This window comes from Carcharodon carcharias, chromosome 12 (genome assembly GCF_017639515.1).
Source record: "Carcharodon carcharias isolate sCarCar2 chromosome 12, sCarCar2.pri, whole genome shotgun sequence".
Taxonomy (NCBI): Eukaryota; Metazoa; Chordata; class Chondrichthyes; order Lamniformes; family Lamnidae; genus Carcharodon; species Carcharodon carcharias.
Window position 1 is genome coordinate 78006144 of NC_054478.1, and position 24076 is coordinate 78030219.

Genomic DNA, 24076 nt, shown 5'->3' on the forward strand with positions numbered 1-24076 from the left:
AGTAAAAATAATTAACTGAGGGAAATCCAACTTCAATGGTGTGAAATGGATCTGGGTTAGTTAAATTGGAATCAAAGGTTGGCAGGCAAAATGATTACTAAACAATGGGCTTCCTTTAAAGAGGAGATAGTTCAGACACATTCAAAGCATATTCCTACAAAGGGGAAAGGTAGAATAAACAAATCCGGAGCTCCCTCGACATAATTAATACCATAGCATCAAACAATATTTTATAACTGCTTTGTTTTTCTCATATACAGATATTAAAATACTCAAAAGATTACTACAGCAATATTTGGATTCTATATTATTAGTCCAGTAGCAATCACTTATGGCGCCATATCCATGCTTCATGAGCTACAACATTTCAATTGTTCAGTTGATTAAGTGATCAGTGGTTTCTGGATTTAAGAAGCAACATCAGCCCTTTGGCATAAAAGAAATGGTTTGACCCATTGTTGTATTGTATGACTGGCACAGAATTACCAAGTGCCCACAAATATTCATCACTGCATTAGTGACATTGCCATTTATTTAAATCGCTTCAAAGAAATTAACGGAAGTATTAGTTTAGATACTTGAGTAATTTTGAATCAGCACTTTTTGAAAACAAAAGCTTATTCAAAGTGAAAAGATAATACAAGTAACAGCAATGTCATAGGATGCAATGGACTGAAATTGACATTTCAAAAAGCAGAACTATTAATTTATTGAATCTATAATGACAATAACTTGTATTTATATAGCACCTTTAACATGATAAAACATCCCAAAGTGCTTCAAAAGGATATTATAAAATATGACGCCAGGCCACATAAGGAAGTATTAGGCCAGATGACAAAAGTATGGTCAACACGGTAGGTTTTTAGAAGCATGTTAAAGAAATAAATCAAGGTAGAGAGATAGAGGGGGAATTCAAGGGCTTAGAGCCTAATCAACTGAAGGCATGGTCACCAATGATGGAGCAATTAAAATCAAGAGGCCAGAATTAGACTGGTGCAGGGCTGGAGATTATAGGGGAACGGAAGAGTGAGGCGATGGAGGGATTTGAAAACAAGGGTGAGAATTTTAAAATTGAGGTGTTGCTTAACCAGGAACCTACATAGGTCAGTCAGCACAAGGGCAATGGGTACAGGACTTGGAGCAAAAAAGCACACGGGCAATGGAGTTTTAGATGACATCAAGTTTACAAAGGGTAGAATGTGGGAGGCCAACCAGGAATCCATTAGAATAGTCAAGTCTAGAGGTAAAAAAAGACATGGATGAGGGCTTCAACAGCAGATGAGTTAAGGTGGGGCAATGTTATGGAGGTGGAAATAGGCAGTTTTGGTGATGTGATCAGAAGCTCATCTTAGGATCAAATATGACAACAAGTTTGCAAACAGTCTAGTTCAGCCTCAGACCAGGGAAAGTGATATAGTCAGTGGCTAGGGGGCAGAATTTGTGGCAGGGACCAAAGACAATAGCTTCAATCTTGTCCAATATTTTAACTTTGGGGAAACTTTTATTCAGTCAGTACTGGATGTCAGTTGGACAAGCAGTCTGACAGTTTAGAGATAGCAATGGTGGGGGGGTCAAGAAAGGTGGTAGGTTTGTAGAGCTGTATGTTGTTAGAGTACATGTTGACACCGGCTTTTTGTATGATATTGCCGAGCAGCAGCATGTAGATGAGAAATAATAGCCCTGTGCAATAGTGGGAAGAGAATCCCTTGCAGGTGATTCTCTGGCTATGATTAGGTATATAAGAATGGGAACACATGCAAGCAGTCCCACCCTGGAGGATGGGGTAGAGAGGCAATGGAGGAGATGGTGTGGTCAACTGTGGCAAAGGCTGCAGATATGTCAAGAAAGACTAGGGGAGTTAATTTACTATGTGACTCTGACAAATGATATGCTCAGGGAAGAAGAGCTGTTTCAGAGCTGGGGGCGGGTGGTGGTTTCCAGGGTATCTGACTGGAGGGATTAAAACATGGAGTTCCGGTAAAGATGGCGTGGATTTGGGAGTCACCTCATGCTCAAGAATTTGAGAAGAAAAGGATTATGGAGTTGGGGCAGTAGTTTGCAAGCACAGACGGATCAAGACTTGGTTTTTGAGGAGGGGAGCGATGATGAAAGATTTTAAGGAGAGAGGGGAGCAATTATGGCAGGTTTAAAGGAGAGCAGGGAATGATGATGCATATTTGAAGGAGATAGGCACAGTCCCTGAGGAGAGAGGACTATTAACAATGTTAGCTAACATGGGAGCCTGGAAGGGAAGTTGGGCAATCAGTAATTTATTGGGAAGAGCGGAGAGACCAGGTGGTGTCTTTCATGGACAGGACAAGGTCAGAGAGGACATGAGGGCAGATAGGAGATAAAAATACAAGTTAAGGGCTAGGAAAGGGGAGGTAAGCTAGGTGAGAGGGAAGTGGCAGAGGCAGCTGATCAGATGGGCTCAATCTTAGTGACAAGGAAATTTATGAGCTCCTCTCACTTGTTGTTGAAGGGAAGGGTGGAGGGGACATGGGATAGGGGTTTAAGAGTATAGTTTGCAGCAGAGAAAGGAAGTCAGGAATTACCATTGGATTCCAAGATGATCGTAGAATACTGAGCAATTTTCGCAGATGAGTGCGAAACATGATGGCCCTTAATGTGGTCCAGCCAGATCTAGTGGTGAATGGCTAAAATAGTTGTTCGCCATATCCGTTTAAGGACGCATTCGCTATAGAGATTCTTATATTCAAGCTAGAGCTATTTTTACCTCAAGTAACTGCCCATTACAAACTTTTCCATTTCATGTTTATGTATATTCTACTCTTAGCATTTAACTATATTGTGTTTCATATCATTATTTAGAAATAAAAGGCACCATGTTCTTTAGTCTGCAAATCATTCATCTATGTTCAGCATTCCAAAGAAACTTTGGCATAATTCACTACTATGTTAAGTACAATGCAACTTACTGCAAGTAAAATATGGCTTGTTCCTGGAGATTCACTTCTGCCAGAACAATGCACAGAAAACCCACCAGCTCCCAAATCATGGGGGGGGGGGGGGAAAGAGAAGAGGAGGGAGAGAGGCCCATTCAATGAAATTAATATTTAGAGAAAATTTGTAATTACATCAACAAATTGGTCATGCCACAGTTCAAGCATAGCCAACAGCTCGTCACGATCATAACTATGTCAATACCCGTATTCATGATTGCTTAGCTATAGTTGGTACAAAGGCAGCATACTGGAATACAAGAGTGTCAGAACATAGGCTCATGTCTATAATCCTCCAAGTTATTGAATTACTGATCTTAGCTGTGTAGGGATACTGGGAGGAGACCATGTATTTCTTCACAGGAAGAGAGAGTGGGAAGAAGCCACCTTGATGGATTGTGTATCTTAATTCTGCAAGTTTCAGAAAGCTAATGGTCACAGCTTGGAAGCTCTATCAGCTCCGCCAGGAAATTCTGATTGACAAGGAGATTTCACCATTATGAAATTAAATTAGAAAATAAACTGGGGGAGTCAAAGCAAAACACAAAAAAAAGCTACAATTTTAATATTTAGATTTCTTAGCCATCAATAAATTTAAATTAAGCATTAGCAGTCGTTTGGTAGTACAGAACTTGAGTTTTGCTGAAAAAAAATACTTTTCTGTCCTGTACTCAAGGACAATTCGCAAGAATGCCAAATGTAAAGGGAACAATTTATACTTCATGAGGAGAGTGTGCTGATTGGTTGGCAAGTGGGCTCTGATTGGTAGAGACATTGCCATGGAGAATGCACCAGTTGATAGTGACTGACAGTTAACTGACAAGCATTGTTTGATATTTAAACCAGGCAGCTTGACTCTGATTGGTCAACGCATTGCCCTGAAGAATGAACCAGCAAATGGCTGTCACTTATTTTGTTTAGCTGAAAGAGGTGCAATGTGTGAACATGTTCTTTTTGTGTGCAAAGAATAGGGCCCTGTGTATTAATATATGTAGCTTCTAGTACACGTAAATGTTCCACACTGCGAGGCTGACTGCCAATCTTAAATTGGTTGTCGGCATTGCTCTTAGCACACAGGCTTATTTTAAGCAAATGCTGTTCAATCCATAATCACATCTAATGTTGGACACTCCTCAGTGTCTAAGTTTTGAGTTTTGCAAGCAGGGACTGGTTGGGTACAGTCTGCATCTTTGCCCATTGCAAACTGCAGAAGGGACATGCTGTTCGATATGATCTGCCAGTCTTTAGGATATATGGCTTACATATCTACTATCATATTGGCATTAGAAGCTTTGCCAAAAAAACTCTTTTTTCAGCAATAAATTAAGCATTATTCAACTAAGTTGTATCAGTTTTAGAGTCCCAGCACATGTAATTTACTATGACTGTAAGGGACAGGCTAGATGGACCTGTTGGTCTTTTCCTACCAGCCATTTTATACGTGCTCATATATTTCAATAACAGAGTCAGAAAATCATCTTTACTTGTATTTATCTGCTCAAAAGTTAAAGATTTCCAACAGTGCGTGTTATGGAAAAAATATATTTGACTTATTCAGGGTTAGTACTCTGATGTGCTTCATTTCCATGAAGTTTATCTAAAGCTAATGTATTTTGTCCAGGTATTTCACCCACCTCTTCCTCAACTGTATCTTCTGGTAAGTTGTCTAGACCCAGTTCGATCAAGTATAATGCCATACATAGTATATGTTCAGACATATTCTGGTGATCCATCGATATCTATAAAAATAAATCACAATCCTAGTACTCACTCCTTTTCAATATATTTCAATATAAGAAATAGATCCAGAAACACTAAAATATCAGCAAGATGGGTGAAGATTTCTCCATTTTAAAGAATACTGAATGCTATTTCATATTTACTGCACTCTGAAAATCTACTCCATTGAAACATATATCTCACTGAATAAATTAAGAAATTTAAAAAAAATACAAATAAATCAAAGTGGAGCACTGTATTGTTACAGGACAGCAATTTACAACAAATAGCCAAAAATAAGGATAATGACTCCGATGCAATAAAATTTATCTACTCGCATTCAGCAAAGCAAATATCTGTAGAAATTAAGACTACAATTACTTTGCTTAATTGGGTAAACCTGGTCCATATTTTTCTGCAATGTTTGAATGCAAAAACATGCATTTGTAACTTGTCGTTATAGTTATTGTTTGACAATATCGATCAGAAATTGAACTTTTTCTTTAGGATTGGACAGACATTGATTAGAATGGTCAAGATTTGTAGAGTCAGTGGAAAAATGTAATTTATATTCAGTTAATATCCCATGATTACAGTGTGTCCTCATGAAGTTCAATGTTATGAACCTGCCTAGTTAGAATGGAATACAATATATTTGCGACCCTATGCTTTACCTTGTAAAGAAGAGTAAATAGCACAATGTGCAAAGTTTTACAGTGCAATATTCGCATTAGACCTTTGTAACTGGGATTTAAAGGTGCCCTCTCACGATACGGTGGCCATGGGTTACCACAGAATTTTCCAGTCTGCTTTAGGCTGTCAAAAGGAATAGAAATGGAATCATATAACATTAGCAAATGGAGAATATATATACATAAACCACTAGAAATTATACTTAGGCAAGGAAAAGTAGGAAAGCATATTTAACTTTATTTTTTAATTCCGTCACGAATAAAAAACACTCAACTAACATGTTAGCAAATGTCTATTAGAAATGTGCAGGATACAGAATACAGAACTGTGTTTTTAACCTGCCTTGAACTATCTCTTTTTGCCTCAGGGAAACAACCATTCAATTTACAATTATATTGTTTCAGTGTGAAAACTATGTAATATTTGGTCAAAGTGGCAGGCTATACATCATGAATCTCAACGGCCTGATTCAGAAAGGCATTACGAAAAGTGTTCGAGTGACATTTGCTGGCAAAATTCTTGTTATAACCCTTTAGAGACCATCTGAATTTTTCATGGATCCTCGTTCAAGTCAAATACATTTTTATTGTTAGCTATTAGGCTTTAATGCAAAAATAAATCCGAATTGGCAAAGAAGCATTAGAAACTATCAGTGCAAGCTTTCCATGTAACTTTTAAATAAACATATATACAGAACTAAAGGGTTGTCCCAATTGTCACCTAACAAAAGCAAATTTCAGGAGGAAAATAATTCTTCAATAAAATACCTTCTAGTTTGTGATCTCTTCATTATAAACAAAATGTGCAATAAGCTCAATGTGTGGTGGTGAAATTCAGAATTCAGTGGCTTTATGAGAACTTGTTCTTTAGAGGAATCAAAGCTAACCAAAGTACAAGTCTGCTTTCTGTGCCAAGATGCAGGCAACTAAACCTACATGACTTGGTCTACACCCCTGAAGAAATACACTTTTGCCTCTTAAGAGAAGCATCAGTCACTATCAGAAGAGCACACACTATTTGTTAATTTACAGAGCAGCTTCTATAGGCAGTCAATTCTTAGTTCATCTTGCTGTTCTGAGAGAAGGGCATATAATTTCAACATTGTTGTGCGCCTTTATCAACGATGAATCTGGCACTACTTGCAATAATTTACCAGTGCTTGATTTGAGATTTTCTTTCCAAGACTGTTTAAAAAATGGGTATATTGCCTGGTCTGTTTTTGGGACAACAACATGGAGAAAATTGCACAGGCTGCAAGAAAAGTTTTTTTTTAAATTAGTTCACAGGATGTGGGTGTCACTGGATGGGCCAACATTTATTGCCCATTCTTAATTGCCCTTGTTCAGAGGGCATTTGAGAGTCAACCACATTGCTGTGGGTCTGGAGTCACATGTAGGCCAGACCAGGTAAGGCCGGCAGATTTCCTTTCCTAATGGGCATTAGTCAACCAGATGGGTTTTTACAACAATCGACAATGGTTTCATGGTCATCATCAGGCTTTTAATTCCAGAAATTTTTTATTGAATTCAAATTCCACCACCTTCACATCCCAAGGCAGGATTCAAACCCGGGTGCCCAGAGCATTTCCCTGGGTCTCCGATTACCAGTCCAGTGACAATACCACTATGCCACCGCCTCCCCTGAAGTAGTACAGGGCGGAGGTGGCCTTACATCTTAAAGGTGTGAAGGGGCGATATTTCCTACCTCAACTTTACAGAGGAGCAGTGCATTAGCTGGCTCCAATTCTAACAGAATGCAATAACTGAACTACCTGCTCAAGTAAAAATTGTAGCCCGGCACCAGGACCTCCTGGCATTATGTGACCAAAATCATCAATGCAACTCTAATCTTTTATGCAGTGGGCTCCTTTCAACATCCAGCAATGACATCGGTCATATCTCATTTTTTTTTGAGTATTATGCAACGAATGAGGTCACAGATACACTGTTTGCATGACCTCCAAGGAGCATATACATCTATTTTTCCTGGTCGTTAAACTTCTCTCCTCAGCACTGCCTAAGCGTTTTCCATATAGTACTCTGAAAATAGCTATCGACCCTGGGATCACAGCCTGGCTCTTCCCAGGAGCAGCAATTGCCATTGGGTTGCCGTTCCACTCCTACTTCCTGCGCCACAATGGAGCTCCACATTTGTGGCCAGGTCTTCCAATCCCAGCTTCTTCAGAACACTCTTCCATCGAACCGCTTCCTCGTAGTGCTGGATCATCAGGCAGAAGACAAGCCTCACCCCCTTTTTTACTGCACTAGGTGCCGTATTCTGGCAAGTGTTCACTAACATACAGAAAAGCTTTGGGACATTTAAACAGCTTTTCAGTGTGTTAGTGAATGAGTGTACAAAGGAATGAGTGACTGGGTGTAATATGTAGGTAAGTGGCTAGGTGGGTGAGGAAGGTGTCTAGGGCAGGTGAGGAAAGTGGCTAGGGTGCAGGTGAGTAGAGTGGCACAATTTCAGTGGGGTCCCGACACACACCTTGGGTTGCACAATCCGGAAACCAGAAGATTTGGGCTCACATGTTTCTGAACTTCTCAAAAAACTTTCCTTGGTATGACCACTAGATTTAGCAGTAATCTTTGCAATTCCAGAAACACAAGCATTCAAGTTACTGAGTCCTTAAAAGGACTAGTGGAAATGAGGCAATCACTTACAGCAGTATTGATTCAATGCTTATGGAGAAATTACCCAGCATGCCTGTAGCCTGGAGTGTCCTTGACAGCTAAGAATTTGGTCTCATGTGAATTCATGATGGTTGCCTCAAGGCCAATGAGCCAATTGCACAAATATTGGTTGTATTTGGTTGCAATGTGAGAGGAAGGCCCATGCTATGAAAAAATGTCTTTGCAAATAACGTGGATGCTGACATAAGCCCAAATTGGGAAATTACTGCAAATAATTTCTGGTACATTTTATCAAGGCAATTAATTTCTAATGCACTCCATCAACAGTTTCTTCAGAATAACCCTTAGACTCAAAATGTCTCAGGAGTTTCCAGTTCTAATGAGGATTAAGCGGTACAATCTTGAGTCTTTCCGGGCCTAAAGATATCACTTTTATGCCATGTGAAAGCATTTGGTTCTGAACGTTGTGGGACAAAATTTCCTTACTATGGCCACTCTACTGCTGTCCAGAGAAATTAATTAACCTGTGCTTTGGGGAGACCTTGTAAAAGAAGCTAAAACTTTCAATCACTTAGCAATGTCCTTGTTTGGGGATACAGGAAGCAACAGTTGCTAGAGCCATTTTCTTTGTTTTGATCTCTTCAATTCAGGCATGCTGTTCCTCTGCTATAGAAAGAGCTCTGCCAGATATAATTTTGTTCTGATAAAGTGCACACACCCAAAATGGCATAATTTGTCTCAACTCTTTATAAGTGTCCACTGACTGACCTGCTGTGTATTTCCAAATTTTAACGTCTTTACTTCAGCTTCACAAAATGCTGCTAAGATTCTTACCAAGTGCCAATGAGCAGCACAACTGAACAGCTGAGAAATTCTGACTAGCAATTTTAATACCTAATGTACAATTCCTGATTTAACAACTATGCACCCAGTTGATTGTTTAGGTATTTTATATTACTAAAGCTCATCTATCAGCTATTTAAACTTGCAGTCACTGATGCACGTTTATTTAATACAACTACACAGTGACACTTTACAGAGCAGCACTCTGCTCAAAGCATCAGCCTGGGATTAAATCAAGGATGATCTGTAAAACTTTTTTTTTCAAAAAGCGTAAAGTCAAGAATAAAAGAAAGGTAGCTGATCAAAGGGTGCTGAAAGGTGCTCTACAGCACAAAGGGGAAACTGTGCTCCTCTATCTTTTCAGGAATATGAGCACAACCAATTAGTATTGCTCACTACAAGCAATTTGAAAAGTACGGCATTCAATACAGAGCAGTTTTGCCACTAAAAATCTGACCCTTCCATCAACAAGATCACTGCAAACATAAGTACTACAAGCTTATTCTACAACTACAGAATTTGTTCTTTGAAACTTGGGTTATGTCTGAAGAGAAAATTTTGAGCTACACAGATGAGGGTGACCTGCTTATAGCTCCATCACTAGTAATGGTCATTAAAGGAGTAATCTGAGACAATGAATTAAAACATTACATCATATTGGCAAAAGTACAATCTGCTCTATAATTAGCATATTGCTATTAATAGATTATGTCACGCAGCAACATCTCTTCAGTATGCATAGAACACATTTCATAATGTGAATACAGCTTTGATACAAATCTGGAAATATAAGCTTATTAAAAGAAAATGTATTAAAATTTTCAACCAGAAACAAAACATTGCAAAGATTGTTAGTGAAACTGGCTAACGCAGTTTATTGAAAGTTTCACAGTTCTGAATGTACAGGCAGATTTAAAAGATACTTACAATCCCATGTATCTATCCATTGCAGACTGAACATCTCTGCGATATACGGTTCTTAGAATCACCATAATAGGGTCAAACTCTTGATTCCAAATATCAGCTAATAAAAGGATGAAAACAAAACAGTGCAGAGTTGCTAACTTGATTGCAGAACAGAATATATGGTACAATGTTTTAAATACATTAAATTTAAATACTTTTTAAAATAAGTGTACTTCTGTATATTATGTGCCACACCAATGAGGTATGAACAGGGACAACAGTAACAAGAACAGGTGCCTCACCACCATAACTTTCACTGTTCTTAAGAGCACAGGACGATCTAATGAAATAGTACTGGGGTACCAGTGGAACAAGTGAAGGTATATATATCTCCGAACTTCTGTTTATTATATTATAAAGACAATGCTGTCTGATAAAGAACTCTGCAGGTCAGGGCAACATGAAGCTTCAACTGTAGTATTCCACATGACCTTTTCAGTTGCTACAGAAAAGAGTAGCTGTCTCTGCAGTGTATTTCTTGCATAAACATGGAACAAATCAAAGAATATTAACCAAAAAGTGCACAGAACATATCTCTGTTGAACTGATTGCTCCCTTCAAACAATCTTCCCTCAAGTAAACTCAGTACAATGGAGCCGGGGGAGGAAAATGAAAAACAATCCTTGAACAAATGTTTCTTTTAAATTGACCTTCCCATTAAGCAGATGTGTGCTACTGTCAATTTTAATAAATACAGAAGAATAGACTAACTAGAAAGGACAGTGTGATGAGAAACAAAAGCTCTGGTATAGAATAACCTAGTCACTTGTACTTTCTATGCTGTACAGAATGATTTCATACAAAAACCCTTATTAAAAAAAGCTAGACTTGCACACTGCCATTTTGTACACAGTGTAAAGTTCACCAAAAACAAAAGTGACTTCTTAAAAACATTTTATCCAATAAACTGTAAATAGCAAATCAGAATACTGTCGATAATCTGGTACACATTTAATAAAAAGCAGAAAAAAATTATTCTGTGCAACTAAGTGCCAAAAAGTGTTTTTAAATGTATACTATCAGGCAAAATATGTTCAAAGGAATGGAAGTCTTTTTTCAAATGGAAAAATACATCCTGGAGTTTGCATTGGTAATACTAGTTTATTGCAGCAATCGAGACAGATGCTTGCAGTAAATAATTTATCCATTTGTGAAGCTGACAACTACATTTGTAGAAACAGGACCAATGCCTATACAATTGCTTTCTTCCACTTGCCAAGTCATTAACTCTCCCTTTCCTGAAGGCAAGGATACAAAATCGCAGTCCTTTCTGCGCATCAAAGTACCACACATCACATTTAAATCTCAACACTTAATGTTTCTTAGCTATCCAAGAAATGTCCATATTCTCTGCAAAGTTGGGGAATTTTTAATTCCCTAATACAAAAGCAAAATGTTGCAGATGCTGGAAATCTGAAATAAATACAGGAAATAGTGTTAATACTCTGCAGATCAAGCAGCATCTGTGGAGAGAGCAACAGAGTTAACATTTAAGGTCAATGACTTTCCAGAAGTTTGTTTCTCTCTATCCACACGGTACCCAATCTGCTGAGCATTTTCACAATTTTCTGTTTTCATTTGTAATTCCCTACCTAGACTTGAAAACAAGATCATATAATAATTAAAATACCTTTTAACAACAGCAGATAGTAAATAGTAATAAGCCACTGAATTTTCAAACCAATCTAGTTTGTATTTGGGGTTCACTGAAACATTTGGAACTGAAAGTACATACTGCCATCTTGTGCCTAAGTGATGAAAAGAATGCTATAGAAAGAAAATAAGTAGGTTTCTTTATGGAGGCAGTCAGGCAAATTTCATCCCCCAAACTGGGATTTTATTATAACTTAAGAAAAGCATTTTTCCAAATGCTGACAGCATTAGAAAAAAAGAGTGACATCTTTAATCACTGAAACTGGTTGGTCATCTTCTTTGCTGTGAAACTGCAAAGTAAATTAAACTGGCATTTAAAAAACACACGGGACAGGATTTTCCATTTGACGTGCGGGCACATGCCCGAGTGTGAAATAGTGTGCAATGACATCGGGCGAGCATCCCAACGTCATGGCACACTCGTGTGATATTTCGGTCAGCGGGCGTGCACGAGAGCCAACAGCACACCTGACAATTAAGAGACCTATTAAGGCCATTAATCAATTAATTTTAAGTACTATTTTTCGCTGCCTGTCTAACCTTATGGTTGGGCGAATTGGCCAAGAGACCTTTAGATTTTTTAGGAAACCTCAACCAAGGTCAGGGTGAGGTTTCCGACATTAATTTAAAAAAATGTTTTCACATAATTTTTATTATGTTTCTGTTCATGTGAGTAAGTCCTATGTGGGGACATTTTTTTTCCAATTTTCAAAATCTTTAATTTTGATTTTAAAATTCTTCAGCTCCCTGAGGCAGCTCAGGAAGCTTTCAGTGCACATTCCCCTACATATGCGCAGACTTTTGCGCTCAGCCTCCTCCCGCCCCCACCCTGGCAGTGCTGAGCTTCTCACTATGGCTGGCCAATTAATTGGCCGGCCAGCGTGAAATCACAGTCGAGGGCCAATCGCAGGCAGTGGGCCATTTCCCAGCTGCCATGCATACCTGATGACCTGAAAATCCTGCTCATGAAAAAGCACAGCCTTTTAAAAAAATTAGATTTTGGAAGGAAATATCATGCTAATCTAAGCTGTCAGTTACAACAGGCAAGGTAAATGCATTTAACGTGCATAGGAACATAGCAGTAGGAGTGGGGGTAGGAGGCCATTCAGCCCTTCAAGCCTGCTCTACCATTCAACTAGATCAAGGCTTATCGCCAACCTCAAGGCCATTTTCTTACACTATGCCCATATCCCTTGATGTCATTAGTATCTAGAAATCTATCGATCTCTGTCTTGAACATACTCAATGACTCAGCTTCCACAGCCCTCTGGGGTAGAGAATTCTAAAGATTCGCCACCCTCAGTGAAGGAATTCCTGCTCACCTCAGTCCTAATGGCTTGCTCTTTATTGTGAGATGCTGACCCCTGGTTTCAGAGCCTCAGAACATCCTTCCTGCATCTATCCTATTAAGAATTTTGTAAGTTTCAATGAGATTACCTCTCATTCTTCTAAACCCTAAAGAATACAGGCCCAGCCTCCTCCATCTCTCCTCATAGGTCAGTCCTGCCATCCCAGGAGTTAGTCAGGCAAACTTCCAATTCACTCCCTCTATGCTAAGTATATCCTTCTTTGGGTAAATGGCTTATGAACAAGGACAGCGAGGTCCCTTTGGATATCAACACTTCCCAATCTCTCACCATTTAAGAAATACTCTGCACCTCTGTTCCTCCTACTAAAGTAGATAACCTCACCTATCCAAATTATATTCAATCTGCCATGTTATGGACCACTCACTAAACCCAAAAATAAAATCACTAAAATAATTCCATATTTGATTTTAAGAAAGTTTCTAACAATGATCCACACTGGTGATTAATTTCTATGATAGGGTGCCGTGGAGTAGAGAGGAAAGCACTAAGTAAGCTTAAAAACATTAAGCGATGTTAAATCTCTTGTTAAATGTTAAACAGATAGCAATCTTAACCAACAAATTTAAACAGTTCAGGCAATACTGCAAGAATTAGTGATATCAATGTTTTTCTGAATCCTGTGATATCAGTTTCCTTTTTTAAATATATGTACATAAACATATCCATTTTGATCATTATCCTTCTGCTCATTTGGTAACCTTCTACTAGAAAAGGACATTATTTGGCTGGAATCTTTCCTTGTATTGTTATTTAGGATTTATTTTCTTGCACAACTTATATAATACCAACAATTAAGTGCAAGCAAGCTTTTAAAAATTCAAACCATTCTACTCTTTAGCTAGACATCTTGAAAGCTCATCTTTAAAAGCAGAATTTAGGATTCGGTAGACTCTTTCAAGCTGTAGAGCATAACCTTTTCCTTAAAAACATTTAAAACTGTAGAATAATGAATACAGCTCACCCAACTGTGTAATCATATGGAATTGCTAACCGCCAAGGCTAGCCTCTTGTTCTTCTCCACTCTCTTTACCCCACCATTAATAGCCATGCCTACAGCCAATTAATCGCTAATGCCTGGAATTCTCTTTCTAAATGTCTCTCATCACTTTTCCTTTATGACCCTCTTTAAAACCAATCTTCCTGACTGAAGCTTTTATTCATCCCTCCTGATATCTCTTTCTTTGGCTCAGTGTTGATTTTCGTCTGATCAAGCTTCTGTGAAGTGCCTTGGGATGATTTTATAAAAGGAGTGCTATAGAATTGCAAGTTTTTATTGTTGTAAGATGATTTGTTGAGTTCAATGCACAAATGGTTCGATCAAAATTCATTAGACAATTCTAGTTCTAGCCCACCTCAATTGTGTTTTAATGTTTCACAGTTCATCCAACTAGCAGATAAAACATATTACTGTATTGCTATACAAGGTACACAACATTATTTGTTCTAAGCAAATGTTCCTGTGTACTTCAGATAGATTGTTATACAAACAGTATCCCATGTATGCAGAAGCTGCTAAAAAGTATATCTATAAGGCAGCCTTAATCCTTCACAGACATCAAAACACAATTGAGATGGGCTTGAATTTGAATTGTCTAATGAATTTAGATCGAACTACTTGTGCATTGAACTCAACAAATCATCTTTCAATAAAAACTTGCAATTCTATAGTACCCTTATCAGAAACAATCATCTCAAGGCACTTCACAGAAGCTTGATCAAATGAAGATCACCACTGAGCCAAAGAAGAAGATACTAGGAGGGGTGAATAAAAGCTTCGGTCAGAAAGAGAGGTTTTAAAATGGGTCATAAAGGAAGAGCTGAGAGAGAGATTTAGAAAGAGAATTCTAGGCATTAGCAATTAATTGGCTGTAGGCATGGCTACTAATGGTGGGATAAAGGGAGTGGAGAAGCACAAGAGGCTAGCCTTGGCAGTTAGCAATTCCATACAATTACACAGCAATATACAGCACTGAAACATGACACCTGGCCCACAGATCTATGTTGACGTATATGGGCCACATGTTCCTCCTCCCACCTTACTTCACCTCATCTTATCAACACATCCTTTTAATCTTTTCTCTTTCACATACTTATCTAGTTTCGCCTTGAGCATCTATGCTATTTGCTCCATATAGCATTGAGCTCCACATTCTATAACAAGTTCCACATTCCGGTTTACGTTTCTTCTGAATTCCTTATTGGATTTATTAACTCTATTTATAGTCACTAGCTTTGGACTGTCCCATGGGTGGGATCTTTTCTACATCTACCCCATCAAATATCTTCATAATTTTAAAGACATCAGATAGGAAAGGCATGGGGAAGGGGCAAGGGGAAGGGGAAGGCATGTAGGGATTTCAGCAAAGTTCAAGGAAGAGAATGTTAAATTGGAACTGAGGTTTAATGGAAGATGGAAGATGGGAAGTTAACCAGGTGAGCACTGGAATAGGCAAAAGTCAGTGGTCTGTGTGTTGGGAAAGAATATGGAGTCTCTCATGATTAGATTGTCTGCCTTCCCAGGCTTGTATTCTCCTTTGGATAAACCTGCAAATATCCCTTTAATCTCACGGTATTTTCCAGCGAGCCCACCATAAACTAGTGAACCAGAGGCTGGACTAATCCCACCGTGACACTTTGAGAATTTAATTCAGTCTAAAACATCTGGAAACAAAAAGCCAGTATCTGTAAAACCATCAGACCATGAAGCTGCCAGATTGTTGTAAAAATTCAACTGGTCCATTATTGTCCTTCCCTAGCCTTTTTGACTCTAGTCCCACACCAATGTGGTTTTGTCCTAGCAAGCTACTCAGTTGTATCAAACTGCTAACATGCAGTCATTCAAAAAGACAGCCCATGAGCACCTTCTCAATGGTTTGGAGATTAGTAATAGGCAATTAATACTGACCTCATCAGTGGCAACCATATTCAAGGAAATAATTTTTTTTTAAATCTGTTGCGCAGGTTACCCTCAGAAAGCACATCAAGTTAACCATATAATGTAAGTGGGAACCATCTACCTAAAATAGTATCAGTACCACCCAAGGTAAATAACAGCAGGCTATAAAGGGACAAAAAAAATCATCCATGTTACATTGGAAATCCATCCCCTTCAGCCCCGGTCAGTATGAACCCTTGAAATTGGACAGTTCCAAGGGAATGTTTGATCTTTCTAGACCAGCAGTTCCCAAAATGTGGATCGCAATCCCAATTAAGATTGCAGAAATAGCAAATAGGGTCGCGAGGAATAAAATCATATTAATCTCATATGGTCTTTGAAATATGGTAAAGAATTGCAAGACAAAGCACAAGATGTGGTACAATAGATACTACCTTTAGAGTTGGAATCAAGCCCCAATTGCATTTCTTATTGATGACTGTTACCAATACAACAAACCCATCCAGTCAATGCATTGATTTCTGGAAAATGCACTCTTTTCTGGTTTCATCTGCAAATGGACATCTTTCAAAAGTCATGCCTACGCAACTAGTGTAAATGAGAAGAGTCATTTTGAAAATTAACAGCAACAGTTTCTAACACCATAGACAAATTTGTATGCAGATCTTCTAGCTCCAGAAGTGAGCCATCCGATTACATTGTAAATGGGAAACAAGAAAGAAAAATATTCATAAATACTATGGTGCTTTCCTTGAATATGGGTTTACTTGTGATTTTGCCAATATGCTTCATTTGTCTCACCATGCTGTTTAGTGAACATGTGAAGGCAAGTTAATTTAATTGACAATTGGAAGCTGTTCATGAGGAAATCACAATCATTTTTTCAGCATCTGAAGAGTAGCTTTCACAGCAACAAGTTTAGTTTAAGAGGTCCTTAACAGTCTCCAAACAAGCTGAAAGAGCAATTTTTGAGGTGATACACCTGATTTGCACAGGCAAAGGAAACTCACATGATTGTGGAAACTTTATTTTAACTATATTGATTGCAGCAGGTAAAATCAATGTGTGGGGAGGCAGAGACAAATAAACTTACCACTGTACCTCTCTCAAACAACACCATGAAGTGAAGAATTGAGGCAACAGCAGCTGATCAGGAAACCATGCTGGTGGAGTGCCCGAAATAGAAATACTCACCTGCTTTTGCTCTTCAAATTGATGTGAGCACCGAGGAGCATGATGCTTACATATTGGCTTTTGTGTGCTACATATGGCAGAATAGTATTCTTGAAAACATTCTGTTCCGTCTTCCGTTTCCTGAACACTCAACAGCACATGCAATATTCAGTGTTTTACAGGGGTACACGGAGGACAAAAAAATGCTTCTGTGGGGTGACGTGGTTGGATTTTGTACTAATGGTGTTCCCGTTTCTGGCAGGCCACAAACCTGCATACCTTTGTGAAGAGAGTTGCTCCGTCTGCTATATGGACTCTCTGCATGCATCTAAAGAACTGAGCAACTAAAGAGCTGAACACAGAGTTAAGTGGAGAATTGCAGCGGGTCACATCAATTCATCATCAATATCAATCAGTGTGCTCTGCGCCTTGGCTCATGGTAGTCTTTCCATCTCTGAGTTGCGCCATTCTTCTCATTTGCTAATACCTTACTTCAATTTTTACGCCATCTAGCATTGATGTTCTCTTCCTTCCTCTGCCTCCTTTCCCTTGAAATCTTCCCTCCATTATAACATCTCTCACTAGTTGCTTTCATCTTAAGGTGAGTGGCTCCCAGGCTCTCTGTCTTTTCCTAATTATGTTCAGCAAATTTCTTTTGTTTGTTCACTCTCCTCAGCAATTCATCATTTGTTACTTCTTTTTCCAGCAGATCATTTCCATTCTCCGCTAAATCCACATTGCAAAGCTGTTTAACAAGTTGGTCTCCTCCTTCCAAAAGGTCAAAGTCTCACGTCCATACCAAACAACACTCCAAACCAAGCTCCTTACAAGTTGCTTCCTGAGTTAGTTTTATTCACCTTTCTAGTTGGCAACCGTCTCTTCTTACCAAATGTGGCCTTTCCCTTTGAAAACTTTGTTCTTACTTCTTTGTTGTATCTGCCCTCTACAGATATGCTTCCTAAATACTTGAGTTCTTGCACCTGTACTAGTTCTATTCAGTCTATGGATACATAAACGACATTAAACCACGCCTACTTCATGCGCATCTGTCTGCAAAACTCTATGAAGACATGGGATCTGATCATGATGTCCTGTTATTTCACACCGAGGTCCACTGGCTGTCAAGAGGAAGGGTACTGCAAAGGATTTTTTTGAACTGAAGAATCACCTGCTTGCATTTGCAATGACTGCAAAAAGAAGAGTTCATTGATTTTCTCTTATGTCAGATATATTTGGGAAATTAAATGAATGGATTGCAAATACGCAGGAAAGGACACAAACATTCTTCACCCAAGTGATAGAATCGCCATGAAGAAACTTGTATTTTGGAAGAGTATAAAGTTGAACTACGACTCCTTCCACAATTTTCCAAGGTTCTGTCCGACAAAATAAAAATCAGTGTTCCATTCATGTAACAAAGAGACCATCTCAGTTGCCTGGAGGCGCACGTTGAATCCTTTTCCCAATTTAGATGTGACACAGTTCAATTTGGTCTAAAACTTCTTTCAATGTCAGCTTGACATGGACTTACTCACAGCTGAAACTGAACAACTTATTGAAATTTCATGTTTTTCCCAAAAGCAGATCATAAGTTCCAGAGTTTCTCTGACAGGATTATGAAGACTCACTATCCTGGCATTGTAATAGGTGCATTAAAAGTAATGGTTCCTTTTTCCAGGATGTATTTGTGTGAAGTTAGATTTACCACAGTAAATGATCAACCCTGTACGTCACATTGAAGATTAGACATACAGTACCAACCACACAATCAGATTTTGTGTCACCCATGTGTCTCATTATGCTTGGTGAGTACATAAAATAAGGACATTTTTACAAATATTATGATCCCTGTGGAAACCAATAAATCAGAAGAACTAAATTTACCAAACAACACCAACAAGACTAATAAATAAGATTTCACTTTTTACAACTTTCACTTTAACAACTGAACCAAAATCAACATGAAAGAAACAAGAACAGACAAACTGTGGTCAATATAAACTATAAGTTACACATTAAATAGCAGATACAAAGATAGATCTCAGAGGTTTAGTGGGCAGCCCACTTTGCATATATGGCACTGATTTCAGTCACAAAGTCCTTCAAAGCTATGACCATAAGACCATAAGACATAGGAGCAGAAATTAGGCCATTTGGCCCATCAAGTCTGCTCTGCCATTCAATCATGGCTGATAAGTTTCTTAACCCCATTCTCCCCGTAACCTTTTATCCCCTTACCAATCAAGAACTATCTATCTCGGTCTTAAATACACTCAATGACCTGGCCTCCATAGCCTTCTGTGGCAATGAATTCCATAGATTCACCACCCTCTGGCTAAAGAAGTTTCTCCTCATCTCTGTTCTAAAAGGTCTTCCCTTTACTCTGAGGCTGTGCCCTCGGGTCCTAGCCTCTCCTACTAATGGAAACATCTTCCCCACATCCACTCTATCCAGGCCTTTCAGTATTCTGTAAGTTTCAATCAGATCCCCCCTCATCCTTCTAAACTCCATGGAATATAGACACAGAGTCCCCAAACGTTCCTCATATGTTAAGCCTTTCATTCCTGGGATCATTCTCGTGAACCTCCTCTGGACCCTCTCCAGGGCCAGCACATCCTTCCTGAGATACAGGGCCCAAAATTGCTCACAATATTCTAAATGTGGTTTGACCAGAGCCTTATAAAGCCTCAGCAGCACATCCCTGCTTTTATATTCTAGTCCTCTCGAAATAAATGCCAACATTGCATTTGCCTTCCTAACTATCTGCAAGTTAACCTTAAGAAAATCCTGGACTAGGACTCCCAAGTCCCTTTGCACTCCAGATTTCCGAATTCTCTCCCCATTTAGAAAATAGTCTATGCCTCGATTCTTCCTCCCAAAGTGCATGACCTCACACTTCCCCACGTTGTATTTCATCTGCCACTTCTTTGCCCATTCTCCTAACCTGTCCAAACCCTTCTGCAAGCCTCCCTGCCTCCTCAATTTTACCTGTCCCTCCACCTATCTTTGTATCATCTGCAAACTTAGCCAGGATGCCCTCAGTTCCTTCATCTAGATCATTAAAGTATAAAATGAAAAGTTGTGGTCCCAACACTGACCACTGCGGAACTCCACTAGTCACCAGCCGCCATCCTGAGAAGGACCCCCTTATCCCCACTCTCTGCCTTCTGCCAGACAGCCAATATTCTATCCATGCTAGTACCTTGCCTCTAACACCATGGGCTCTTATCTTACTGAGCAGCCTCCTGTGCGGCACCTTGTCAAAGGCCTTCTGGAAGTCCAAGTAGATAACATCCATTGGCTCTCCTTTGTCTCACCTACACGTTACCTCCTCAAAAGAATTCTAACGGATTTGTCAGGCATGACCTCCCCTTGATGAAACCATGCTGACTTTGCCAATTTTACCATGCACTTGCAAGTATTCTGAAATCTCATCCTTAATAATGGACTCTAAAATCTTACCAATGACCGAGGTCAGGCTAATCGGCCTGTAATTTCCCGTCTTTTGCCTCACTCCCTTCTTAAACAGGGGGGTTACATTAGCGATTTTCCAGTCCTCTGGGACCCTCCCTGACTCCAGTGATTCCTGAAAGATCACCACTAATGCCTCCACTATCTCTTCAGCTATCTCCTTCAGAACTCTGGGGTGTAATCCATCTGGTCCAGTTGATTTATCCACCTTCAGACTTTTCAGTTTTCCTAGCACCTTCTCCTTAGTAATGGCCACTATACTCACCTCTGCCCCCCGGCTCTCTTGAACTTTGGGGATGTCACTCGTGTCTTCCACTGTGAAGACTGATGCAAAGTACCAATTCAGTTACTCCACCATTTCTTTGTTCCCCACTACTACTTCTGCAGCATCATTTTCCAGTGGCCCAATGTCCACTTTTGCCTCTCTCTTACCCTTTATATATCTAAAAAAACTCTTGCGATCTTCTTTTATATTGCTGGCTAGTTTAACCTCATATTTAATCTTCTCCCTCCTTATTTCTTTTTTAGTTGTCCTCTGTTGGTCTTTGTAGGCTTCCCAATCCCCTGGTTTCCCACTGCTCTTTGCTGCATTGTATGCTTTCTCTTTAGCTTTTATGCTGTCCCTGACTTCCCTTGTCAGCCATGGTTGCCTCATCCTCCCTTTAGTATGCTTCTTCTTCCTAGGGATGAATTTTTGCTGTGTCTCCCAAATTACTTCCAGAAACTCCTGCCATTGTTGTTCCACTGTCTTTCCTGCTCGGCTCATCTCCCAGTCAATTCTGGCCAGCTCCTCCCTCATGCCTCTGTAGTTGCCTTTATTCAACTGTAATACCGTTACATCTGATTCCAGCTTTTTCCTCTCAAATTGCAGGGTAAATTCTATCATATTATGGTCACTTCCTCCTAAGGGTTCCTTCGCCTTAATAAAAACAAAAAACTGCAGATGCTGGAAATCCAAAACAAAAACAGAATTACCTGGAAAAACTCAGCAGGTCTGGCAGCATCGGCGGAGAAGAAAAGAGTTGATGTTTCGAGTCATGAGGACTCTTTTCTTCTCCGCCGATGCTGCCAGACCTGCTGAGTTTATCCAGGTAATTCTGTTTTTGTTCCTTCACCTTAAGCTCCCTTATTAAATCCGCCTCATTACACATCACTAAATCTAGAATTGCCTGTTCCCTAGTGGGCTCCGCCACAAGCTGCTCCAAAAAGCCATCTCGTAGACATTCCACAAATTCCTTTTCTTGGGATCCACTACCAACCTGATTTTCCCAGTCTACCTGCATATTGAAATCCCCCATGATCACTGTAACCTTGCCTTTCTTACACACCTTTTCTATCTCCTGGTGTATCTTGTGCCACACATCCTGACTACTGTTCAGAGGCCTGTACATAACTCCCATTATGGTTTTTTTTTTACCTTTGCGGTTGCTCAACTCTACCCACACAGATTCTACATCATCTGACCCTACATCATTTCTTGCTATCGATTTAAGTTCATTTCTTACTAACAAAGCAACCCCACCCCCTCTGCCAACCGGCCTATCTTTTCGATAGGATGTATATCCTTGGATATTTAGCTCCCAGTCCTGATCCCCTTGCAGCCATGTCTCCGTGATGCCTACCACATCATACCTGCCAATTTCAATCTGCACCATAAACTCATTGACCTTATTTCGTTTACTGCGAATTTTCTCAGGTGGAATTCCAGATCCCCCCCCACCACCTCACCCCCAAGGATTTAGCCACCAATCCTCATCCAACAAGCAGCACCCAGCCAACCCAAATTCCATTAGTATGGTCTTCAACAAAATGGCGCACATCTGCAGAACCTCCTCAGCTCTACTCACGACAGTCTTGATGACGTGGATCCACCCGAAACATTTTTATCCAAATCCTCAGTAACGACCCTGTGCATTGTATGGCCGGTGGCTGGTCACTCAGTTCCTTTAAAATAGCTGAAATAACAGCAGTAACCTTATTTGCTTTTATCCCCAATCCCAGATCCAGGCTTCTGTTTCCCTTCAACCAACCTCCTCTGTACCACTGAGTCTTCTGAGCTTGGATGGCTCTGTATCTTTTATCTGGTTTCAACCAGCTTCAGATTCAGTTTCTATTTCAGTTTCCCTAGAAACCTGAAGGTTCAGTTTTTCTTTTAGTTAGGGTCTGCCAAAAAATTGCAAGCTTTAACACTAGGATCAATGCACCTAGCAGAACATTCAACATGTCATCTGTTCAGGCAACAGCTCACATATGGTCCCTCAATAGTCCTGCAAATCACAGATTCTAAGACACACACATACTTTAAAAACAAGTTTTCAGGTTTATATGATATATTATATGTTGATCTATAATAAGTAAGCTTTAATATTTATATACTGAGTATTAGCATGCTGCCTTATTGTTTTGTTTTTATTGGCATCTGGGCTCATGTTAATTTTAAGTGTTAAAATGGGTCACATTGGGAAATAGTTTGGAAAGCACTGTCTAGATTACACCTTAACATTAGCCCATATCAGGGCATCCTGATTGGGGGAAGATAGCGGCATAGCAGTAATGTCATTGAACTGGTAGTCCAGAGGCCCAGGCTAATGCTCTGGGGGCAAGGGTTCAAATCCCACCAGGAAGCTGGTGGAATTTAAATTCAATTAATAAAAATATCTGAAATTGAAAGCTTGAAAAAATCTGGAATTGAAAGCTTGTCTCAGTTGTGGTAACCATGAAACTATCATTGCATGCCGTAAAAAACAATCTGGTTCACTAACATACTTTAGGGAAGGAAATCTGTCATCCTTACCTTGTCTGGTCTATATGTGACGCCAGACCGACAGCAATGTGGTTGACTCTTAGCTGCCTTCTGAAATGGCCTAGCAAGGACAATTAGCAACGAATGCTGGCCTTGTGAATGATATCCAAATCCCATGAAAGAAAAACTTAAAATCTGATGCCGTGGGTTGCAAATAGTAAGATGGACAAGCCAGGGGTCAAATCATAGGAAGACGGGAACAGCTGTAGGCCATTCAGCCCATCGAGCCTGCTCCACCATCCAACACAATCATGGCTAATCATCACTTAGAACCACAGAAAAGTTACAGCAGAGAAAGAGGCCATTCAGCCCATCATGTCGGTGCCGGCCAGAAAAAGAAACTAGTTGCTCATTTCAATCCCACTCTCCAGCACCTGGTCCTTAGCCTTGCAGGTTACAGCGCTTCAGATGTAGATTCAAGTACCTTTTAAATGAGTTGAGCGTTTCAGCCTCAACCACCAATTTAGGCACTGAATTCCAGACACCCACCATCCTCTGGGTGAAAACGTTGTTCCTCATGTCCTCTCTTAATACTTCTACCAATCACTTTGAATCTGTACCCCCTGGTGACTGACCCCTCAGCTAGGGGAAACAAGTCTTTACTGTCTATCCTATCTAGGCCCCTCAATTTTGTACACTTCAATTAGGTCACCTCTCAGCCTCCTCCTGTTTTTCCAATCTTTCCTCATAGCTGCAATTTTCAAGCCCTGGCAGCAGTCTTGTAAATCTCCTCTGTATTCTCTCCAGAGCAATTATGTCCATCCTGTAATGTGGTGACCAGAACTGTACACAATATTCCAGCTATGGCCTAACCAGCGTTTTATACTGTTCCATCATTAAATAGATGCTTTTGTATTCAATACCTCGCCCAATAAAGCATTCCATAT

The 24076-nt window shown here is 39.7% G+C and overlaps 1 protein-coding gene across 6 annotated transcripts in view; it reads right to left on the bottom strand.

The window, feature by feature from the left end:
- ubr3 (ubiquitin protein ligase E3 component n-recognin 3) overlaps positions 1-24076 on the bottom strand; it is a 345071-nt gene that overhangs the window by 207916 nt on the left and 113079 nt on the right. For all 6 annotated transcript variants that reach the window (XM_041201112.1, XM_041201111.1, XM_041201114.1 and 3 more), the window contains 3 exons: positions 9785-9881; positions 5360-5501; positions 4601-4705 (listed from right to left, as the gene is read on the bottom strand). In XM_041201112.1, the coding sequence (XP_041057046.1) occupies positions 4601-4705; positions 5360-5501; positions 9785-9881 (344 nt within the window). The remainder of the gene's footprint in view (positions 1-4600; positions 4706-5359; positions 5502-9784; positions 9882-24076) is intronic.